The following is a 24,721-nucleotide window of genomic DNA, read 5'->3' as shown; positions in this document are numbered from 1 at the left end:
CGCTGTAGCTGACTTCTTTGACGTGGCACTAAGATGCAAAAGGTAACCTGGAAAACGTCTACGACACTTCCTCAGCTGACGTCCTTTCTTCACCTGTTCAGTTGTGCATGGTGTCATGTATACTTGGACAGAGAGATGAAGACTGTTGCTCGACAATGCAAAAATCTGCGGTAGCACGATTATAACTCCCCATGTAAACAGACTCATTGTACAGCCACCCAATCCAGATGCCAATGGCCAGCGGCTGTTAGATCAGGGCCTCGTTTCCCAAAAGCATCATAAGCCTAAGTAGATCGTAGAATCCATCTTATGATTCATCTTAGTTTTGCGGCCCTTTCCCAAAAGCATCGTAACTTAAGTGCTCATAGATTAACGAGTGCTCTGGTGTACTCATACAGTGCTAAGAACATTGTAAGGACTTATGCAGACACTTGCAGGACAATCGCAAAATTACACCTAATACATTTTAAATACCTGTAGCTACATTTTATCCTCATTTAATACCTTTTATTTTATTATTATTTTTAACCGACAAGGCTAATAATAATAATAATAATAACAATAATAAATGCAGAAAATGGTTAGTCAATATTGGATGATCAGATAAATTAATAAGTAAACAAATAAAGTTATTTGTGGACTAGTTGGTAACATCAAAGTGGTTGCATGATTGTTGCAGAGAACTGTAAAAATTACAATCAGAGAGAGAAGGAAAAAAGTCAGTAACTTGCTGCCGTGCATGAAAATCACCCGTACAGTATATTGGCTCCTCATCTTCCTCTCTGACACCTAAGGGCACTCTCGCCCACACCACACGTTGTGTAGTACCGCACATGTTGTGTAGCGTTGCTGTAACCGTTATCACTTTTGGGAGTAAAGAGCAGATCTCCCTTTGATTGGTGAATGTCCCTAAAACGCAGCTTCCACACGTCTCCTTATTTTGTGCTCCGCAATAACACGGTGAATCTCGTTATATTCAATTAATGTTTGTGATTAGCAGGACCATACACAGGGTCCCGCTGTCTTCACTAATCCTGGAAGCTTTTTTTTGACATTTTTAAAACAAAATATTAAAATGCACATCTGATGAACGAAGCAGTGATTGTGTAAAATAATTATATTGTTCTGCACAAAACGATTGCAAAACAAAACTGAATTATGTGGTGAATTAAGTTATATTTCCAGCGAGTTAAATTACAAACGTTTTTAAAGTTACGCACAAATATAATGAAGTTACAATAATGAGCAGCACTATACGGTCACATTTCAGCACGTCACATTTATGGACAGCTTCTCTCTTAAGTAGCACTTAAAGTGCATCCTCGCACGTTCATGTTAAGTGCAGTTTTGGGAAACGCACGTAAAAAATAACGAACGTTCGTAAAATCGCTCGTCGAAAACGCTCTTAACAGCTAAGATCAATCGTTATTGGGAACGAGGCCCAGAGCTTTAAAGCATCTAGACGTGATCGCAGTGATTACACTTCAAGCCATTCAGACCTCAGATAGACATAGACATGGACATACACAGGATTGGGGTCAGGGCCAGAATTTAAGATTATATTCATTTAGGTGACAGTGATTCCTGGACTGCGACACAATATCAACATCCTTGTTGTTCCTGGAACAGCATTTCTATCAACCAGACAGAGTTTCAACCTGGTCTCATAGTAAAAATGTTACTACTACTTTTAATAACTACATTTTTGCAAAATGTTAGGTTTAGGGTAGGGATGTCTGTTTTGTACACTTCACATTTGTTTTTGTTTAACTATCGATAAGGTTTAGGTGTCAGATTTAGGGTAGGAACATCAATTTTATTAATTTAAAATAGAAACAAAAATCATTTCACATTTGCTTTTTGTTACACTAGGTTTCGGTTAAAGGTTTAGGTTAGGGAGATCTATAGATTATTAACTTTAAAAATCTAATATTTTTGGGAGAGCGTTAGACTTGCTTTTAGCACCGATAAGAGGACATTTCACCTTGAAACTGCAGCGATATGTGTAATGAACTACGTAATTTCATTTTGCAAAACTGTTGCCACAGTCACATTATTTTCATGAGATCAGAGCAATGTTGTTCCTGGACCAACAAAAGATGTTACTCCAGCAACATGTTTCACTTTACAAAATGACCATTAATTTATTCGCAATCACGATTAACTTTCTGATTATTATATGGATGGTATGACATTATTGTGTGATTTACATGAGATGATCTAAGTAATGTGATTTTAAAGGCCAAAGTATACTTCGGTTGTCCGCATTACTGATCAGAACGCTCGCAGTATGCGTGACGCATATTCAATCCTCGGCACAGTTTGAGCGGAGTGTCCACGTGCGTACCAGATTTTCTCTACATACGGACAGTCCTCATCTGTGTGCATCATCAGTGCATGCGCTTGCCATTGACTTTGCTAAAAGAATATCACAAAGCAGTCTTACTGCACATGCATTGAACGCATTCGTATTCGCTCGCAGGCTAAAGAGTATTTTTTTAAATGCTGAGCGCTCAACTGTGTACGAGATGACCCAGAACCTTAAAAGGAGCCTTAAAGGGATAGTTCACCAAAAAATGAAAATGATCTCATGATTTACTCACCCTCATGCCATCCCAGATGTGTATGACTTTCTTTCTTCTGCAGAACACAAATTATGATTTTTAGAAGAATATTTCAGCTCTGTAGGTCCTCACAATGCAAGTGAATGGGTGCCAAATGTTTAAACCAAAATCCACATAAAGGCAGCATATAAGTGATCCATATGACTCCAGTGGTTAAGTCCATGTGTTCAGACATGATATGATAGGTGTGGGTGAGAAACAGATCTATAATTAAGTCATTTTTGGTCATAAATTCTCCTCCCTGCCCATTAGGGGGCGATATGCAAGAAGGATGTGAATCACCAAAAACAAAAGAAGAAGAATGAGAAAGTGAAGTGGAGATTTACTGAGCAGGGAGGAGAATTTATAGTTAAAAAAAAAACAAAATATTGATCTGTTTCTCACCCACACCTATCAGCTCGCTTCTGAATATATGGATTTAACCATCTGGAGTGTCTGGAGTACTTTTATTTTGCACTTATGTGGATTTTGCAGCTTCAAAATGTTGGCACCCATTCACTTATATTGTATGGACCTAAAGAGCTGAGAAATTCTTCTAAAAATCTTTGGTTGTGTTCAGCAGAAGAAAAAAAGTCATACACATCTGGTATGGCATGTGGGTGAGTAAATGATGAGAGAATTTTCATTTTTGGGTGAACTAACCCTTTAAGACTTTCTATGGCTGGTCAGCCTTTTGTAAGCTGCAGGGCTTGATCAGATTTTTTGGCTGACCTCTCTCTGACCTCAGTATTCCTTTGAGAGCACTTGTCCTGTATATCTCCTTCAGCATTGCAGAGACATCTCCATCATGAATCAGCAAATGCCAGCAGAAAAGTCACCTTTTTGGTTTGTGAATAGTCACAGCAGTTTAAGGTGAATGTAGCTGCTCATGATGCACATCAGTCGGTGTGTTAATGTCTCCGTCTCCCTCATGATCCTGTTTAATCAGATGCTACTGTATAGAAGCACTCTAATCAGCTTGCGATGATTAATACCAGAGCTTTTGACACTTGGTATGTGGCTTTGTTCCCTGTTGAATTCCTTTGCAGATGTCTGGTTATGTCACATCACATACAGTATTGTTTAAATCTGTCTGCCTCCTTTTAATCTGTGTTGTCTAATGTATCAGCAATTGCCAACTACCTCACAATGCAATACATGCTGTGATACATAAAGTTGTGCTCATATTTATACCAGTTTGTATTAGATATATTATGATCTCTCTCTCTCTCTTTTTTTAAAAGTTATTACATCAGTTTTAGATAGTTGCATTTCTTTAGATGACCTTCCTCTTCATTAATTAAACTGTTTTCAATATTTGGTACAAGGATCTGAAGTGTCAATGCCATTGTGAGAAAATATAAAAAATATATGATTGTAGAGGCAGTACACCCCTATGTGACATGATCTGCTTATTTTCTCTGCAGATGTACAGTGGTGTGAAAAAGTGTTTGCCCCCTTCCTGATTTCTTATTTTTTTGCATGTTTGTCACACTTAAATGTTTCAGATCATTAAACAAGTTTAAATATTAGTCAAAGATAACACAAGTAAACACAAAATGCAGTTTTTAAATGAAGGTTGTTATTATTAAGGGAAAACAAAATCCAAACCTACATGGCCCTGTGTGAAAAAGTGATTGCCCCTAAACCTAATAACTGGTTGGGCCACCCTTAGCAGCAACAATTGCAATCAAGCGTTTGCGATAACTTGCAATGAGTCTTTTACAGCGCTGTGGAGGAATTTTGGCCCACTCATCTTTGCAGAATTGTTGTAATTCAGCCACATTGGAGGGTTTTCGAGCATGAACTGCCTTTTTAAGGTCATGCCACAGCATCTCAATAGGATTCAGGTCAGGACTTTGACTAGGCCACTCCAAAGTCTTCATTTTGTTTTTCTTCAGCCATTCAGAGGTGGACTTGCTGGTGTGTTTTGGATCATTGTCCTGCTGCAGAACCCAAGTTCGCTTCAGCTTGAGGTCAGGAACAGATGGCCGGACATTCTCCTTCAGGATGTTTTGGTAGACAGCAGAATTCATGGTTCCATTTATCACAGCAAGTCTTCCAGGTCCTGAAGCAGCAAAACACTACCACCACCATATTTTACTGTTGGTATGATGTTCTTTTTTCTGAAATGCAGTGTTACTTTTACGCCAGATGTAATGGGACACACACCTTCCTAAAAGTTCAACTTTTGTCTCGTCAGTCCACAGAGTATTTTCCCAAAAGTCTTGGGGATCATCAAGATGTTTTCTGGCAAAAATGAGATGAGCCTTAATGTTCTTTTTGCTCAGCAGTGGTTTTCGTCTTGGAACTCTGCCATGCAGGCCATTTTTGCCCAGTCTCTTTCTTATCGTGGAGTCATGAACACAGACCTTAACTGAGGCAAGTGAGGCCTGCAGTTCTTTGGATGTTGTTGTGGGGTCTTTTGTGACCTCTTGGATGAGTCGTCGCTGTGCTCTTGGGGTAATTTTGGTCGGCCGGCCACTCCTGGGAAGGTTCACCACTGTTCCATGTTTTCGCCATTTGTGGATAATGGCTCTCACTGTGGTTCTCTGGAGTCCCAAAGCTTTAGAAATGGCTTTATAACCTTTTCCAGACTGATAGATCTCAATTACTTTCTTTCTCATTTGTTCCTGAATTTCTTTGGATCTCGGCATGATGTCTAGCTTTTGAAGATCTTTTGGTCTATTTCACTTTGTCAGGCAGGTCCTATTTAAGTGATTTCTTGATTGAGAACAGGTGTGGCAGTAATCAGGCCTGGGTGTGGCTAGAGAAATTGAACTCAGGTGTGATAAACCACAGTTAAGTTATGTTTTAACAGGTGGGGCAAACACTTTTTCACACAGGACCATGTAGGTTTGGATTTTGTTTTCCCTTAATAATAACAACCTTCATTTAAAAACTGCATTTTGTGTTTACTTGTGTTATCTTTGACTAATATTTAAACTTGTTTGATGATCTGAAACATTTAAGTGTGACAAACATGCAAAAAAAATAAGAAATCAGGAAGGGGGCAAACACTTTTTCACACCACTGTAAGTGGATGGTGTCCACCTCTTTGTGTTTATGCATTTGGGAGAGGCTCATATGTAGGAGCACAGTAAGACATGAGCTCATAACATAGACATATAAACAGTCAGAAATGAGCTCAGCTGAATTTTTTTTTTCACTGTTTGTGTAATATCCTGAATGAGCTCTGTTAACATGCTGCGATTCCTTTAGATTGTTCTTCCTGAGCCCAGAAAGGCTGCAGTAAACCTTCACAGCTGGTCATTTAGGGAAGATGACAACCCCCTATTTCAGGTTACCGGCTCTCTAATGGTACTTTTCCACTGCACGTTACAGTTCGACTCGACTCGACTCTGCTCGCTTTACTTTTCTGAGCTTGCTTTTCCACTGCAGTTTAGTGCCACCTCAACGTGGGTGGGATTATAGGCTGATCGTCATAGTTGCGCCACCTCTACTGCCGTGACATCATCTTAAACGCGACACAAATATTACTGACCATAAACAATAACACGACCGCTAGCTGTTAGCTACTAGCTCATTGTGCTGCATAAAGCAGTTGTTGCATGGTGATTTTACACAAGTGTAACAGTTAAATTGGGCTGGTTGTTTTAGAAGCAAGCTTTCCAGTAGCTGGTCAACTAAAAAAGTGAAGCTTTCAAGCAGAATATAAAGTTAATGTAACAAAACGTACCATCCTCCATCGTGGACTCCAACAACGCCGAGTCCAGGGCACTCTCCCTCCCATTACTTGCTGGTCTATTGCCATAGATAGCGTCCATTTAGTCGAACCACTTCCACTTTCTTCTGTTTGAACCACTCCGGCTGTTGTGGTCCTTGATGGTTCTGTAGTCACTTTTAAGTTTTTTTTTTTACTTTTCCCTACACTGTTGGTAGGTCCGGTGGTAGCCGTGTGCGGCCAACAGCTGAGACACTTCCTGAAAGATTTTTCGTTTCGCGTCGTTTCGTTCGTCGCTAACGAGAGGAACGTCTGTACCTCGTTTATTGACCAAGGCGTGGTTTTGCGCACAGCCATTTCTTTTTACAATTTGAAAGTCAGTGAACAAATGATATTGCTGTCGCTGTTGCTAACTTTAAAACTAGCGGGTTGATGTCCCGTGTCGCAAATCCAGTGATGCTGGTAGTGACGATTCTCTCTGACCAATCAGTGATCTGCAGGGTTTTGACATTACATTTAGTATCTGCTCGGCTCGCTTGGAACCTCGACTGAGGTGGTACTAAAAAAAATATCAGGTACCAGGTTATTTCCACAGTGGAAAACCCCCAAAAAGCAAGCAGAGTCGAGTCGAGTTGAGCTGAACCGTGCAATGGAAAAGCCCCATTAGCTCCACTCATATGACCTATTAAAGGTGCATTCAGTTATTTGGGGCTAATTTAAAAGTTTTACACATTAACAAATTAATTGTGTTTTTGTGAAGAGTGATCTGAATGGTGTACACTCACATGAGATGAAGACTGTACTCATAATAGTTTTCTATAAAAACAATTTTATTAAACATGGTGTGGGTCACCCCCTTCAATGTGTTTCGCCATGTTGAAATGACATGGTCTGCTGTGTTTCACTAAACGTCGAAGAAGAAAATCCTCGCGCTCATTAGCTGCCGCCTATGTAGATACGCTTAGCTATGCTTAGAACAGTGTTGTTTGGTGACACAAAGAGCGAAAAGAACACAAAGGAACATACTTATTATCGTGCTTTAGAAACAGAGACAACAGGAGACTCAGTAGCTGTACTGATGAAGAATTGAAAAAGGTCCAAAGCAAGAAGACAGAAAGACCAGCAAAGGCAAAAAACTAGAGTAAACTTCGGTATGGCATAAACAAGGTGAAAGATTTGATGACGGAGAAACACATGAGTAGTGATGTCGATGTTGCTTCTTTTTTGTTGGACAGGTAAGACATTATTATTTGTTTAGACCACTCTCTAAAATAGTATCAGTGGAACTGACAGAAAACTCATACAAGTTTCCCTTGAACATTTTAAAATTATGTGTGTAGTCAACGTATATTAGTAATGTACAGTTTTCAGCTGTGTTTACAAACGCAACTGGAAAGCAACGTGTAATTTTATTTTCTTTGTTATCACAGCTGTAGTAAGGGAGGCCCATCTACCTCCACCTATATGAAATGGCATACGTCTTCATTCGTTTAGTGCAAAGTATCTTGGCACAATGTTTGTTGTGGATTTTGTTGGGCCTCATGTATTCAGATAGAAGGCAAAGGCAGGCCTAACACAGTCGTAAAACCTAACTCAGGCCCCCACATACCATGTCGTAAATCTTACTGATAAAAACCGCGCCAAAATCAAACAAAGGGAGTCCAAAACAGACTACAAATCCCATGAAGCCTTGCTCACTAAAGGATCGAACTCTCAGCTCCTATTGGATGAAGCACACAACAGAACGTCCCTCAACCATGACATCATCAGGAGTAGAAATAACTCTGAAATGCTTCCGGGATTTGCTTCCAGCAACTTTGCTCGCCGTGGGTAGACGCAGCTCATCGCTGCTCTCAGGTGCAGTCTCATGGCACAAGGAAGTAACGTCCGACTTGAAACTGTGGCCATACAATCTCCATCTCGCTGGACGAGTTGAGATTACTCTGTGTTCAACCGAACACTCTAACGGATCCGAAGGAGACCGCCGAGCAATCCGCATCTTCATCCGTTTGCCTGCAGAAGTGAAGAGATTAAAGATTTCTCTTCCATCTTCAATCAAGTCGACGTTTCTGATTTCTCCACCAGCCCGCCGAGAATCAGCAGCCGTACCGCCCACCGACAGAGTGAGGAAACGGCCTCCCGTCATCACCCAAGCCTTGAGGAACCGAGTCTGAGTTAAAGGACGGATGAACACACAATCCACCTGCATCCTCATGCGATTCAAGTAAGAGGTTTACGTCTGGGCAGAGATAGAATATTATAGTGAGTTATTCTTGTGTACCAAGGTTTTGCTTGTACAGTTTACGGACTGCCATATCTGCTCATTATTAATACTCAGGGTATTAATTATCACGAATTTGATTTGCTGTATTGTGGTACAACCACATTGGACTGTGGTGTATTCCGCCATCGCGGGTGGGACCGGCAAACTGAGTTTATCCATTAAAGAATCAAAGACCGAAATGGTTTACGAGCCGTCCACCGCGTCTCTGAGTGATAAACTAAGAGCTGCTTCCTTTCCAACGATCGCGAAACCGGCTTTGGGGCCGTCACTTAATTCTCTCTCTCTCTCTCTCTCTCTCTCTCTCTCTCTCGTACTAACCACACACACACACACACACACACACGCGCGCGCGTGCACGATCCCTCACAAACATTCTCGGACACATTTTTGGCTAGTAGATAGCTCCGTGATAAAGCTCAGCTTTGTCCCTAAGCTATCGTACAAGCGGATACACGCGGTAACTGATAGACGCCATTGACTGGTTTCTCTCCGCCCACATTCGCGGCCATATTCCCTGGCCGGAAGTCTCGCGTGACATACTCTCCACGAGAGTCACGTCTGCCATTTTGTGTGCATCCCTCCTTACTTACACACACACACACACACACACACACACACACACACACACACACACACACACACACACACACTCGCTCTCACACACACACACACACCCTCATGTGTTATAGGATTATTTTGATTTCCATATCTAATCATATCACTGTTTAGTTTGTAGTTGTAAGTCGGAAGTTTATTGACTGCATTGTATTAATTATTAATTGATATTACTGCATAAATAAACTTTGTTATATTACAAAGAGAAGTGTTTTGGTTTGTTTTGCATACGCCTGTGTCATGCTGACAGGATGTCAGTGCTCGGATTCAAGCCTTCATTCATTGTTTTTTTCCCTGAAAATCGATATTCTTCGGATGTCGATTTTCCTAAGAAAACAATCTAATATTGAGACTGTTATACTATCTGGTTATTAGTCCCTGATTCCAGGGTGGTGCCCCGTCAATGTTAATCCTTATTAATATTCTATTGATTTCTGATAATTGATAATTATCTTTGATGATTGTTGAATTTGAATGATCAATAATCTGGTGTTAATTTTAATTAATGTTTCATCGATGTTAACAATTAATGATTATCTTTGATAATTGTTGATTTAAAGGATTAGAAAAAGCTAACATTGATTCTCATCAATGTTCTATTGATTTGAATAATTAATAATTATCTTTGATAATTATTAATTATTGCTAATAACCAAACCCGCTCCTAAACGTAGCGCACTACATTTACTGGAGCCCCATATGAGGTTTAAATGAGTTAGATTCAATTAATTAATTTAAATATTAATTAATAACTAAAGAAATAATTATTAATTATTTCTGATAGTAACACTGATCTAAACAACCACTATATTTAGAAGGAAAGTGTAATCTTTCTAACTATATAGTTATGTTTCTAAAATGTATCCAAACATTTGTCGAGATATAATCATTTTAAATATTGGCTGAAATAATCAATGAAATGCTTTCCTTATTGCTTTAGTGCATAAAACTGAAAATGTGTCTCTGTGACTTAAATAATGAAGCAGGTCACATATAATTTGTGTTGTTGATGTCAAATACTATGTATTCAGTCACACTCTATTGACCTGTTTCGGTGACATAATTTGTTCTTCACAGGCGCCATATTTGTGACCATCAGCGGAAGATAGCAATGGCGGTAAATTAAATAACAAGAAAAACATTTTAAAAAATAATTTTTGATCCATGCCAAGTCCGGAGAAAGTGAAAACAGGTCTGAAGTCAGCACAAAATGGTGCCAAATTTGACTTTTGCATACATTTCAATGTATTTTATCCATGATTCATCTCCATATGCCAGCGAGTCTGATGTGTGACTGGCGAGTACACAAGCCCAGCGGTACATTACTGTAAATATGTCTAATTCAGAAGTTACAAATTTTTTTGGATTGTTTTCTGGTCGTTTGTGATGATCCCGTCTGTATGAATGCAAGAGCTGCTTTTAACTCATGAAAAATAAACAGAAAGCAACCAAGGCATATTAGTGTATGCAGTATGACAAATATGTTTACATTGTAGTCTGGAGGTGTGAATAAAGTCTATGCGTCATAATTTATGATGTGTTGTTTATTGACTGACATTAGTATATATACACATAAAATATATAGGACTGTATATTGACATTACAGTGCTTTTTATTTCAATGTGTTACAAATTATGACACCTTTATACAGTCTGGGTGTTCTGAATTTAACATCATACTGTTCATTTCCAGTTTAATTGTATGCGACTCAATTATTTTATAAATATAATTGACACGCGTGCAGATAACTGACATGTCTGAATAAATGAGTAAAAACAAACAAGTGATTTAATCTATGTTAATCCCTTCATCGCTGCTTGAATTTGGCGAAATGAAGCCGTGTCATGTTAATACATTTGCATATTGTTGGGTCTATGCAGTTTATGGTAAATCTCAATGTAATACTATAGATAAGTGTAGAGACTAGACAGAGATTTTGTGTGCAGTCATACACTAAATACTGTGATATAAGAACTACTACTCCTGTCTCTTATGTAGTAAGAAACAGCTTTTATATTTTCTTCATGGACAACTTGTGAACGGGCACCTGCATTTTTTCCTGCTGGCCTGGATGAATTTATTGGCACTCAATAAGGTGACAGCTATAGAGCTTTTGTATATTGGAAGAGCTATTATTGGTTTACTCAGCATCCTGTGGGCTGGGATTCAAACAGGAAGCTGTCCTAGTTCAGGAATGAGCAGGGAATACAGGAATTCTCTTTGAATTATGCTCTAACCTGCGTATGTGCTGAAATGAATTATTCAGAAGATTGTTGTTGTTATTGTTTTTTTAATATTCTTATATATATATATATATTGTTTATGTTTATTAGTAGCTATGTTAGTAGTTAAATGACTTATTTTCCTGTCCATTTTATAAAGTGCAAGGTCTTCTCTTCCACAGAGCATGTGCAGAATGAAGAAAATTATGGGCAGGCATTGGACAAGTTTGGCAGCAACTTTATCAGCCGAGATAACTCTGATTTGGGAACAGCATTCATCAAGTTCTCAAGCCTCATCAAGGAGTTGGCCGCTCTACTCAAGAACCTGGTGAGGGAGAATGGACAGATTCACCTCTGTGAGAAAGACAATGACATTTCACGTCCCTAATTCTTATCATTTTAATTAATTTAGAATACTTTTATTACAATATAAGAAAATCCACTAAGATTATTTCAATGGTACTGGCTAGGTTCACCAGTTTTTCAGAAGACCTTTAGCTTGTTTGTTTGTTCAGATTTTATCTTGAACATTTGACAAACAAATGCTTTATGTAACTAATGAATAAAAGAAATTGCCCAAAAAGTGCTTTTAAATTGTTAATTTAGATTAGTAGGATGACTTAAAATCAACCATATTTTTTATTATTATTAACAATGTGATATCTATGGACAGAATCTGTGACCTGGTGTTGAGTACTACAGATAATAATTATAAATGGGAAAGTACACATAAAACTGAAAATTCTGTCATCGTTTACTCACTGTCAGGTTCTTCCTTGGAATACAAAAAGAGATATTAGGGAGAATATCCTCAGTCCTCGACAGCCTCAGTAACACTTTACATTCATTGTATGGAAAAAAGAGTGAGGCTGTCAGACCCTAACATTCTGCCTAATATTCTCCTTTTGTTAAAGATGTGATACAGGTATGGAACAACATGAGGTTGATTAAACAATGACGAGCTTTCATTTTTGGGTTAAGTTATAAATGGCCAGTAGCTGGATTATAGAATTCCATGTTGATGTAGTGAGTACTCTGATCATTACTGGAGCCTCCTGCTGTGTGTTAGTGTTTCAGATTTCTCCTCTGACTTCTCTCCTCAGCTTCAGAGTCTCAGCCACAATGTCATCTTCACCCTGGACTCTCTGCTCAAAGGAGATCTAAAGGGAGTGAAGGGGGTAAGATTTAAAAGCCTGCTTCTGGACTCAACTAATTGGAACACCCTGATTTACTGCCCCATATCCGCCTTAATGAGTCCTTTGGATTAAAAAACGTACACCATAAATCTTGCCGGAGTTAAATTACAGGGTTCTTCAATGTCCACTGTGCTTTATAAAACACTCTGCTGAAGCAATGGTCACTGTTACTTCTAGTTAACAGTGTGGGAGTATTTAATACCATTTGACTCAGTCGTTTTGAAGCATGTACTGGCTGACTGTCATAAAAAGGTCAGGTGTCAGACAGACCACTCCTGTCAGCCGGTTGTTGAAGGCAAACATGTACTGTTTGTGAAAATTACTTGCACTAAGTGTGGGGCCACCTGACATGCTGAGTTGTTTTAGAAGGCCTTTCTGATTGTTTTCACATTATCATGACCCAGGCTAAGAGTCTCTGCAGCATCAGCTGAATTTCTGAGTGGAAGTGATGAGGCTACACTTTTTGCAAAGTAGGCGGAGGACACATACCTACCAGCCCCCATTCTCATTCTCTCTCTCTCTCTCTCATTCTCATTCTCTCTCTCTCTCTCATTCTCTCTCTCTCTCTTTCTCTCTGTTTTAGTTTTAAGTGTATTTAAAGTATTTGCAGCTTAGCTGTGACAAATAATATAGCGTTAAACAATGCAATGAAAAAACATTCTTCAACAGTATTTTTGACTTGTTTTCCATAAAGAATATCTAAACAAACCTATAACAAGATAATTTTGCCTTTATTGTTCTTACCATATTGGCAGTTATTTTTTCTTGTTTTAAGCATAAACATAATAAAATGTATGCTTAAAACAAGAAAACTGTTTTAACTGGAAGAAAAAATTATGATTAAAAAAGTGATGCAGTGCCTGCATAAATAAAATAAAAAAACAGTGTATCAAAAATAGTGTGAAATCTACAAATATATATATATATATATATATATATATATGTATACAAAATTCTAAAATATATGTAAAAAGTTATTGACAGAGAAAGGTAAAAGGGGTGACTTTAAAGAATCAAAGTGAATTTATAAATAAAGGTAAAAATAAAGAAGGGCAATAGTGAAATTGAAACATGTTTAGTGAACTCTCTCTCACACACACATATACACACACGCTTATCTCCCTCATACTTTGTCTCTCCCATTCTATCTCCTTCTTTCACCCTCTTACTCAGCGGAAACGAAAGCATTCTCTGATGCCCTTATTGACAGAGGCAGAGGCAGCTGAAGGGTGTAAGTGCTGTCCCTGGAGGACATCATCCGCTCTCTCTAAAATCTTTCCCTGCACTAGAGCAGATACCTCATAAACCATTAACAAGCACCTACACTAATGTTCCAGTAGTGTAATCAGGACTCGTCCTTAGCTGGATGCTTAAATTGTTTGAGGAAATGAAGACAAAACACAAGGTTTCATATTCAGTGGCATCAGCATTAAAGCAAAGAACAGAAATGCAAAATGGAGTGGAAGACCTACCTGAACCTGAGTACACATGCTATATACAGTGGGGTCCAGAAGTCTGAGACAACCACATTTTTCTAATTGAATGCATTTATATACTATATATATATATATATATATATATATATATATATATATATATATATATATATATATATATATATATTATTAGCATAACAATTTAAGTGAAAGGACATTTGCCAATATTCAATAATAAGGTAAACTGTGATAATTAACATGCACAATATTGTTATCGTGAACACTTCAAAATACAGTGAAAATTTCTTGATAACCTATTTACCAAATTGTTTAGAATTTTCTGAATTCACTGTAGCATTTTCATCAATAAATAATCGTGTGCTTCAAAGGAAGCAAAGAAATATGAAAAGCGTGGAACAGTGCATGGTAAGATCTGTCACATCTCTTTATACTCAGACTTCCATGTATTCAGAAGCATATACCGCTGTAAGCTTCTGAATTTTGCTTCAATAATCTCTGTATGAACATATTCATGGTGTAAACAAATTTATGCTCATGCCCTTGCAATGAAGCTAGCAACTGATACACTTCAGGTACTGTAAAATAAAAAACTCCAAAAGGACTGAACAAAAACATCTCAAAAGCCTTGCTAGCTTTGTTTCTTTAATTATTGGCTGAGCACATGAACAGTTGGATATTGGAAATGTGGAAAGATGTGATTAAGTCCAGAGAATAGGTTGCTGAGAGTGGGTAAATTTGATAAAGCAATCACATTACCAGTTAGTCCATGTAAGTCTGGGTTTCTGGGTAGTGTTCAGATAATGTTATCTCTTAAAATTTGGATGGTTTCTTTGTGGTGTTTTATATTCTGTAATAATGGACACAGTCCTTAATTGTGAAAAAGTGGTCTATAATTCTGCATAATAAACCTAATTGCTTCCTAAAAAATTTATTTTATTTCCTCCAACACAGGATCTTAAAAAGCCTTTTGACAAGGCCTGGAAAGACTACGAGACCAAGTTGTAAGTATCTTTGTAGTGTACATTTTTTGTGTTTATAACAGTGCTAGCAAGGAAGCAATGCGTTGATATTCCTCAAACATTCTGGTTCTGGTTAAGATATTAATGATTCAAGTCTTCCAAAATCTACCAGTCATTTACATTGATAAAATGTTCAGCATTTTAAATATAAACGACTTGTAATATTGGTCCTCTTACATCTATTTGCATTCTGAATTGTGATTCTTCCTTGCATATATTTTAAACATTTATGCATGCTGTGTGACATAACAATGGCAAAGCGGCTCTGATGCTGCATTTTATTTAACACTGAACAGAAGTTTATATCCTAAACCTGCCTAAAACTTTAACACTGTTCTTTCGTTGCCTTGCAAGCACTTGTATTTCCTTCAGGAAATGGAAATCTAACATAATTTGCTCTTTGTACATAAATGTTTGTTTAAAGTAATGTGCTGATGTGCAGGAGTGTAATATCAATGCACAAAAACCAGAATATCAACATTATGGTTGTGTGTCTTGTCTTTTTTTCCGTAGCACAAAGATTGAGAAGGAGAAGAGGGAACATGCCAAGCAGCACGGAATGATCCGTACGGAGATCACCGGCGCAGAGATTGCAGAGGAGATGGAGAAAGAACGACGAATCTTTCAGCTGCAGATGTGTGAGGTGTGTGTATGTTTGCACTCGTGTGAATCAAAACTTTCTCTCTTTCCTCAAGTAGTTTTGTTCCACAAGGAAGGTTAGCTTGACATATATTTTTGATTCTTCTCTTACATTTATGCATTTGGCAGATGCTTTTATCCAAAACAACTTGCAGTGCATTATCTACCAGCTGAGCTACAGAAACCCCCACTCGCTTTTCCACTATGATGGTTAACTTGACGTGTTTTGAGAGGCCAGGAGATTTTCAGATGCATTTATATACTTCATGACCAAAAGTATGTGTACACCCCCCTCTAATTTTATGGGTTTGGCTATTTCATCTGGACCTGTTGCTAACAGGTGCATAAAATCAAACACACGGCCATGCAATCTCCTTAGACAAACATTTTCATTAGAATGGGCCCTTTTTTGTTCTAGCGTGACAATGTACATGTGAACAAAGTGAAGTCCATAAAGAATGGTTTATGGGGTCTGGTGTCGGTGAGCTTGACTGGATTGCACAAAGCCCAGATCTGAACCCCATTGAACACCTTTGGGATGAATTGGAATGCAGATTGTGAGCCAGACCCCATTGCCTGAAAAATCAGTGCCTGACCTCTCTGATGCTTATTGTGTCTGAATGGAAGCAGATCCTTCAGCCATGTTTTAACATCTAGTAGAAGAAGAAGAATGGAAGCTGTTATAGCATCAAAAGAAGGTTGGTCTTCCTGTTAATGCACATGGATTTGAAATTAAATGTTTACCAAACACAAATGGGTGTGGTGTAGGGGTGTCCACATACTTAGTGTATTTCAGACACAGCAGCTCAGCAAAACAAAGATAGACTCTTAACATATACGTCACGTTTTGTCTGGTGCGGTTTATACAGTGAGAATTCTTTCACATTCTCATAATTCGCTGCAAATCTATCCATTTACACCAGAGTAGAGCCTTTAAATGCAATACTTAAAATTGAGCCATTTCAACAACTCCAAAGCAAATGTGTGTTTTTTATAATAGGGTGTTATGTCTAAAATATAATTTGCTATCAGCACACAGAAGCACAAGTGTGTTGTTCTGTGTGCAGGTTTTCATGTGTGTTTTATTATCCATGGCTCCCAACAGTACCTGATCAAAGTGAACGAGATAAAGACCAAGAAGGGAGTGGACCTCCTCCAGAATCTCATCAAATATTATCATGCACAGTGCAAGTGAGTATCCCAGAATTGCATTTTTATCATTGATGTACCAACTTGTTGAAATTCCTAAGAAATAGCTCCTAGATTAGTTAATCTCTTAAGATTTAGGGTGTGAATTGCAGACATAATATATTCAAAGAGTTTGAAATTGCATCAGACCTACTTACTACAGACATGGGTTGAATTTGCTTAGAATCAATTGTGCCTGCTGATTGCAGCATTTATTTACATGAGCTGCTTGCATTATTTTAGTGACCAATTGACTAATGGAATCATGCAAATAAGGGAACGGTGCTAATGCACCCACAAAATTAGTGCTGAGCGTAATTTGCACAGCGCAGTTCCCAATCTTGCGAGTGGGATCTGAGTGCTAGGTGGTGGATGCAGCAGACTACCACAATCTGGCAATACCAAAGACTGTTCAGCATGCTCCACCACTGTGATCAAGACACCTGAATAGGCTCCTTAAAATGAGTGTACTCGACTACACCACACTGTTGGTTATATGCCTGCTATGTTCCATCATTTAAACATCATCTAATGAATTGCTGCTGCCATGATCAATAGAAAATGTAAACAAACATCTCTTTTAAACAATTTTGTTTACTACCTGCTTTCCGTGGGCGATAACTGTACAATGTTCCGATTATTTTTTTTTTTTACTGATTCTAAGCATTATACAACACAAAACACAATAAATAAACACAGAATCAAACATTATCCCCCTTCAACGCCCATTAACACCCCATTCCCCTCCCAGTCACCAACCCCACCCCAACCTCCAACATACATCACAGCGGTCAAAGCCCGAGCCACACGCATATAAACACACACACATAAAAATATTTTTGAGAAAACAAAAATACAGAAATCAACAAATAAAAGAGAAAAGGAGAAAATAAAAATTCCACAAAGGATACATAGCACAATTTCAACCACAATCATGTTTCTCTCCACATGGTCCTCACTAGAGCCCTCCAGAACTAACTGTCCCATTTCTTACCATACATGACCAATCTGCCAAGCTGTTTATGTGACATCTTTTCAAATGCTGACACCCTGCCCAATTCGGTGAACCATTCTTGAAATAAGGGAGTGCCTTTTGACTTCCATCCTATAAGAGTGATCTGTCTGCCAATCATTAAACTCATTTAGATCCAGCTTTTTGTATATTTGTCACCTACATCAATAACCGCCCCATCCCCCAATATACATAGTCTAGGGCAGAATGAAATTTGAGTATCTAGAGCCTCACAGATAAAATTCTGGACTCTTACCCAGAATTCTTGAATCTTAACACAGAACCACAGAGCATGGGCCATGTCACCATCCTCCAACTGATATCGCCAGCAGGTAGGTGTGTCTTTTAAACCAAGCCTAAACAATCTAGAGTGAGTCCAGTAGAAACTATGCAAAATCTTAAATTGAATAAGGCGTACCCTTGCATGCCTAGACATGGTTTTAAAATGTTTTTAAATTCTTTCCCACTCCCCATCCTCCAGTACCAAGTTCAGATCTCTTTCCCATAACCTCTTAAGAGCTGTTAAGGCTCCATCACCCAGACTCTAAATCAAAAAAAGAGTAATTCACTGACGCTTCATTACCCTTTCCAAAGGCTGCAGAGAGTGTCTGCAGCTTTAGGAGGCTGTGTACTACCACCAAAAATAGTACAAAGTAAATGGCGCAAATGTAAATACCTGAAAAATTGTGACCTAGAAATCCCAAATTGCTGTGTTATAAGAGGAGACTTAATATATAATTTGGGGTTCAGCCATATACTTGAGAAGACATTTAGTTATGTAAGTATCATAATTGAACATACGGGAAACCTTTTTCCATACTGAATGCAAGTGTGAAATAATAGGATGCATTTTTACTTATCTAGGCAATTTAATAAAAAGACAATGCAATGGTGAGATTGGGGCAAGGACCGCTTGTTCAATGTTATACCAGGGAGAGGCTCTCTCTGGTGTAAGATACCAATGGGCCAAGTGTCTAAGATTAGAAGCATAGTAATAAAAAAAAATTTGGGGGAGGCCTAAACCTCCTTCGTCTGTTTGTCTATGTAATTTACTAAAATGTAACCGAGGTCATTTACCATTCCAAATAAAAGACTTATTACTACATATTCTATCAAATTGTTTAAAATAAGAAAGAGGAACATCTAGAGGGAGAGACTGCAGTAGATAATTGAATTTGGGGATACAATTCATTTTTATAACATTGACCTTCCCAGCCATAGACAAATGTAGAGAAGCCCACCTATCAACATCGCACGAGAACCTTTTTATTAATGGGTCAAATATAACTAACTATATCTCTAAGATTTGCTCGAAATAAAATGCCTAAATATCTAATACCTTGCTTGGGCCATTGAAAGATGTCAGGTTGGAAAGCTGTTGTGGGGCAATATGCTCTCCGAGAAAGAGCTTCCGATTTAGACCAGTTCACCCTGTATCCTGAAAATTTGGAGAAAGAATTACTGATTCTATGGAGGCTAGGCATATATCTTCTAGGGTGGAAGACAAATAATAATATTTAATCTGCATAGAGTAAAAGTGTGTGGACCACAACTCCTGGTACAATACCTGGAAAATCATCCTCTTTTCTTATTGTGGCTTTTTATGGTTCCAGGGCAAGACAGAACAGCAAAGGGGAGAGAGGACAGCCTTGCCGGGTTCCCCTACCAAGACAAAAATAATCTGAAATGAATCCATTAGTTTGCACTGCCACTGACAGTTCTTTATAGAGTAACTTAATCCACCTAATAAAAGTGTTCCCAAACCTGTAAATTTACAAAATCTTAAAAAGATAGTCCCATTCTACCATATCAAATGCCTTTTCGGTGATCATTCGCTGCTGACCACATAATATTTATAAAACATCTCAAATTATCAGAAGAACTATGACCACGAACAAACCCTAATTGATTTATATGTATAAAAGATGTAATTACTCTGTTAAATCGATTAGCCATAATTTTAGACAATATTTTTACATCTAACTGGATCAGGGAAATTGGATGATAACTTTTACACTCATTTGGGTCTTTATCTTTTTTAAGAATGAGACTGATCAGGGCTTGTGTCATGGTTGGCGGTAGTTCACCTTTCTTTAATGACTCTGTGTAAACTTCATAATGCATAATTGGAGCCAGTTCTGTGACATAAGATCTAAAAATGCTGCAAAACCATCTGGCCCTGGTGCCTTACCTGTTGGCAATTACCTCTACAAGCTCCTCCAAAGTAAAATCTGAGTCAAGAAAGTCTTTTGATCATTCATCAATTTAGGAAGTTCTAATGGCTCTACAAAGCTGCTAATATTAATATTAATATTAATCAGTAGACGAAGACATGGAACTATAAAGATCGAAATAGAATTCTTTAAAGGTCTTATTAATATCTGTGGCAGAAGTAAATATATTGCCTCCAGTAGACTTCAAAGGAATGGTGGTAAAAAATTATCTCTGTTTTATGTATCTGGAAAGAAGTTTTCTTGCTTTGTCTCCCAACTCAAAGTATGTCTGTCTCGCCCTGAATAACCCAAACTCTACCTTCTTTGACAAAATAGTATTATTCCTATATTTAAGCTGAGTCAACTCTCTAAGCCCATTGGATGGCATTTGGTGCTTCAGCTCTGTTTCAGCACTTTTAATACTCTTTTCCAATTCTATGAATTCCTGTGCTTTGATCTTTTAATGAGTGAGGCATCTTGTATGATCTGCCCTCAAAGAACTGCCTTAAGCGCCTCCCATGCCATACCCACAGAGGACATTGAGGACCAATTGGTTTCTACATAAACATTAACTTCTGCCTTTAACATTTGTTGAAATGCTGGGTCTTGTAGAAGGGATGTATTAAAGCGCCATTTATATGATTTTCTTTTCTTTATATGTGGCAACATCTCTAAACACACCAAAGCATGATCTGAAACTAAAATGTTCCTAATTGAACAATCAGTGGTAAATGGAATAAGTGACATATATAAAAAATCTCTTCTAGAGCAAATCTTGTGAACTGATGAAAAAAAGGTATAATCCATCCCAGGTAGATTCAGAAGTCTCCAAATGTCTGTAAGACCAAGATTTTTACACATCCTCTGAAGTGTCAACGTTGCTCTAAAGGGTCTACACACTTTTGCATCAATATGATCAAGGACTGGATCCATTAACAGATTGAAGTCTCCACCCAAAACCATATCATGGAGGATCCCAGCTGCTTGTAACTTGCCCTCAAGATCTATAAAAAAATTTCTGATCATCAGTGTTGGGTGCATAAATATTAGCCAAAATAAGATTTTGTCCCTGTATTTCAGCCAAAACAATAATGACTCTTCCTAAATTATCTTTAATCTGTTTGAGACATTTAAATTGTAAATGCTTACTTATCAGTATGATGACTCCCCTGCTCTTACTCGAACCAGCACTACAAAACACATGCCTACCCCATGTCCTGCCGAGTTTTTCAGCTTCCTGTGAAGAAACGTGCATTTCTTGAAGGAACACTATATCATATTTCTTACGCTCAAGAAAAGATACAACCTTCTTTCTTTTAATAGGGTGCCCCAGCCCATTAACATTCCACATGGAGAGAAACATTTTACCTATATTAAAGTGTGACATAATGACATGCAAAGAAAAATTGTGTACCCAAGGCTAAATTATATAGACCACTATCCAACATTGATGTAACCATAAAATCCTTAATAACCCACAGAACAAAAAAAGATGCGCTTCAGCCTTGCGCATAACAGTCTCAACTGGCGTCCATCCCCCAGAAATCCAATAGTCCATGCACGCTCACAAGATTTTCCATGACACTATTGCTACAAGATTACTTGTCTGGTGTTTTTTCTTTTTGTGTGTGTTTTTTTTTACATAAACCGAACCAATGAACTGCACATAGAAGTTTTCAATGAAATAGGCCCCAATAAACAACAACATTGAACCCCCAAAATAAATAAATACATTTAAGTAAAGTGAGAGAGAGAGAGAGAGAGAGAGAGAGAGAGAGAGAGACACACAGTGGGCAACCAACTGAATAACAAACTCTCTCAGCAAATGTCTGATGTGTAGTCTATATTGTTGATTCAGTGCGGGCAGAGTCACCCACTCACTCCATTGATTTAATGAAGGCCATAGCGTGAAGTGGGCATGTGAAAGTCTTACATCCATCCTTGGCATCAATTCTCAGCTTAACTGGTTAAAGCAATGCAAAGCTCACATCCTGTGCATGAAGTAACGTCTTACACTCTTTGAATCTCTCCCATTTTGCTTGTGAAGCACTGGCAAAGTCCTGAAAAACCACAATGTTGTAATCCTCCAAGCACAATTTGCCTTTATTCCTCGCCGCACGAAAGACAAAGTCTCTGCCGACCGCAAGAATCTTGCCAGAATGGAACGGGGTCTGCCACCCACCCCAGGAAGCTGACCGAGAGCGCTCTTTTTCCAGATGACTGCCCACTGTGTCGAACAAATTTGGAATAAGCCCATACAGAAACTTGACCATATCTTGACCTTCCTTTCCCTTGGGGATTCCAATAAAACGAACATTATTACATCTGCTTTGATTTTCCATATCCTCTAATTTTTACCCACACCAAATCCATATCAGTTTTGGTGGCCGGCGGGTTAGTTAGCTCTTTTCCGGCTGCTTCCAGAAGCTCGATTCAATTTACGGCCTCGTCCATACTTATGATCAGGGTGGAAAGTTTCACCTCCATAGATGTTGTCAATCGACGTATTTCTTCGAGGCCCTCTAGAGATTTTTGTTAGCAATGCATAAATGTTCGCATAAATATCTTGACCAACATCCTGAGGCGCGCTGTCATTCCCAACCAGACCCCCGCCATCTTGCTCTTGAGAGGCGTCAGACGTGTGCGACTGTAAATGATTTTGAATGTCCCCACAGGCCGACGATTTCGAATTCTTCAACATCCTACACTCCCAGCACAGTTTAACAATCAAAACCAAATCAGTTCTCACTGAGTAATATTAATTGAAAGGATAATTGTAGCAAAGTGTATCAGAGCGTGTCTCTAGGCTGCTTCCACTCGCGTAGCGTCACTTGACTCCGATAACTGCGCAATGTTAATTGCTGAAGAGTTTTGTAAATGACGTGTCTTTAAAAAGCCTAGTTTACGTAGAAATAAGAAATGTTTGTGCTGAGAAGAATAACAGTTATTTAATTTGAATACTCTGAGTGCAGTGCTATGTCAGTACATTTAGTGACAGGATAAACTGCATTGCAAGTGGTAATCGAGAAGGTTTTTGCGCATCGATACCATGCCTAGGGGTTTACAGATTCACTCACTCACGATTCAGTTCAGTTCATGATACTGAACTCACAGTTCGGTTCATGATTCTTAAACTAAGCCTGAATCAACAAAAGTTAAGATTGCTCAGAGCAAGGCAGTGGTGTCACCAAATGGAAATATGAACTAATAATTCTGCTTTGCTGAAAATACAAAATGATGTTACATATATGCTCCTTACACACTGACTCTGATTACATACACTCACCGACCAATTTATTAGATACACCTGTTCACCTACTTATTCATGCGATTATCTAATCAGCCAATTGTGTGGCAGCAGTGCAGTGCATAAAATCATACAGATATGGGTCAGGAGCTTCAGTTAATGTTCACATCAACCATCAGAATGGGAAGAAAATGTGATCTCAGTGTTTTCGACCGTGGCATTATTTTGTTGCCTGATGGGCTGGTTTGAGTATTTTTGTAACTGCTGATCTCCTTGGATTTTCATGCACAACAGTCTCTAGAGTTTACTCAGAATGGTGCCTAAAATAAAAAACATCCAGTGAGCAGCAGTTCTGTGGACGGAAATGTCTTGTTGATGAGAGAGGTCAACGGAGAATGGCCAGACTGGTTCGAGCTGAAAGAAAGGCAGCGACTTTATGGCTTGATGTTGGCAGTCTCTGTACTGTGAAGTCGCTCGTGGGTGTTCCTTCTGCAGTCGCTCTAATGTTACAGGTGGACTGCACATCTGGCCATAAGATATCATTCTAATTTGACAAAGAATCAGTTTTTATTGTCCTTAAAAATGCACATTCTGCAGGGAAGAGTGTTTTTCTATGAATTGCAGCAGTACTTGAGGAACCATATTATTAATAAGATAAACAGTCTATCAAGGTTTGAATCAAACTTTCTCAGACTGCCGACATTTTCTTTTCCATGCATAATTTTATGTCCATGTAGGTGCCATGTACAGAACAGTGAAATCGCTCACAGAAATTCTACTCTGTCTTGCTTGCACTCGAATCGACATTATCTCAAAGGATATGGGTGACACTATATATAATACAATATATATAATAATAATAATATAAGTCATGTCAAACAATTGCATTACAATCTTTGATTTGTGCTTTAACAGAGTTGATGTGTGTTGTCTCAGTTTTTTCCAGGATGGCTTGAAAACCGCTGATAAGTTGAAGCAGTATATCGAGAAGTTAGCTGCTGATCTCTATAATGTTAGTTACCCTCCTATTTTGTACTTCTTTAGTTCTTGCCCAGGATTGTTTTATAGTTTTCTGTTATTATGTTAGCTCTGTTATTATGAAGATGTACATATGAAAACATTATGAATATATCAGATATTCTATTGTGAAAATATGAGTACAAGAGAGTGAAATAGTATCTCATATTCAGGGAAGGAAAAAGTGAAACTCAAATAAACTGTTCCTTCGAGCAAGTAATAAAAGTCCACTATCACTGCCTTCTCAAGAAAGCTTATACTATTATCTACTGAGCTTAGACATTTAGGCATAAGGAAATGGCAGCATGTTTTTTATATTGTTCA

The 24,721-nt window shown here is 38.2% G+C and overlaps 1 protein-coding gene across 9 annotated transcripts in view; it reads left to right on the top strand.

The window, feature by feature from the left end:
* LOC127441420 (arf-GAP with SH3 domain, ANK repeat and PH domain-containing protein 1-like) overlaps nt 1–24,721 on the top strand; it is a 103,616-nt gene that overhangs the window by 40,509 nt on the left and 38,386 nt on the right. For all 9 annotated transcript variants that reach the window (XM_051698830.1, XM_051698831.1, XM_051698824.1 and 6 more), the window contains 6 exons: nt 11,592–11,737; nt 12,513–12,587; nt 15,014–15,063; nt 15,595–15,724; nt 16,826–16,911; nt 24,317–24,392. In XM_051698830.1, coding sequence (XP_051554790.1) covers nt 11,592–11,737; nt 12,513–12,587; nt 15,014–15,063; nt 15,595–15,724; nt 16,826–16,911; nt 24,317–24,392 — 563 coding nt within the window. The remainder of the gene's footprint in view (nt 1–11,591; nt 11,738–12,512; nt 12,588–15,013; nt 15,064–15,594; nt 15,725–16,825; nt 16,912–24,316; nt 24,393–24,721) is intronic.

The sequence above is a fragment of the Myxocyprinus asiaticus genome, chromosome 5 (genome assembly GCF_019703515.2).
Source record: "Myxocyprinus asiaticus isolate MX2 ecotype Aquarium Trade chromosome 5, UBuf_Myxa_2, whole genome shotgun sequence".
NCBI lineage: Eukaryota > Metazoa > Chordata > Actinopteri > Cypriniformes > Catostomidae > Myxocyprinus > Myxocyprinus asiaticus.
The sequence above is the reverse complement of the archived record's forward strand: the minus strand, read 5'-3'. Positions and strand labels throughout refer to the sequence as shown.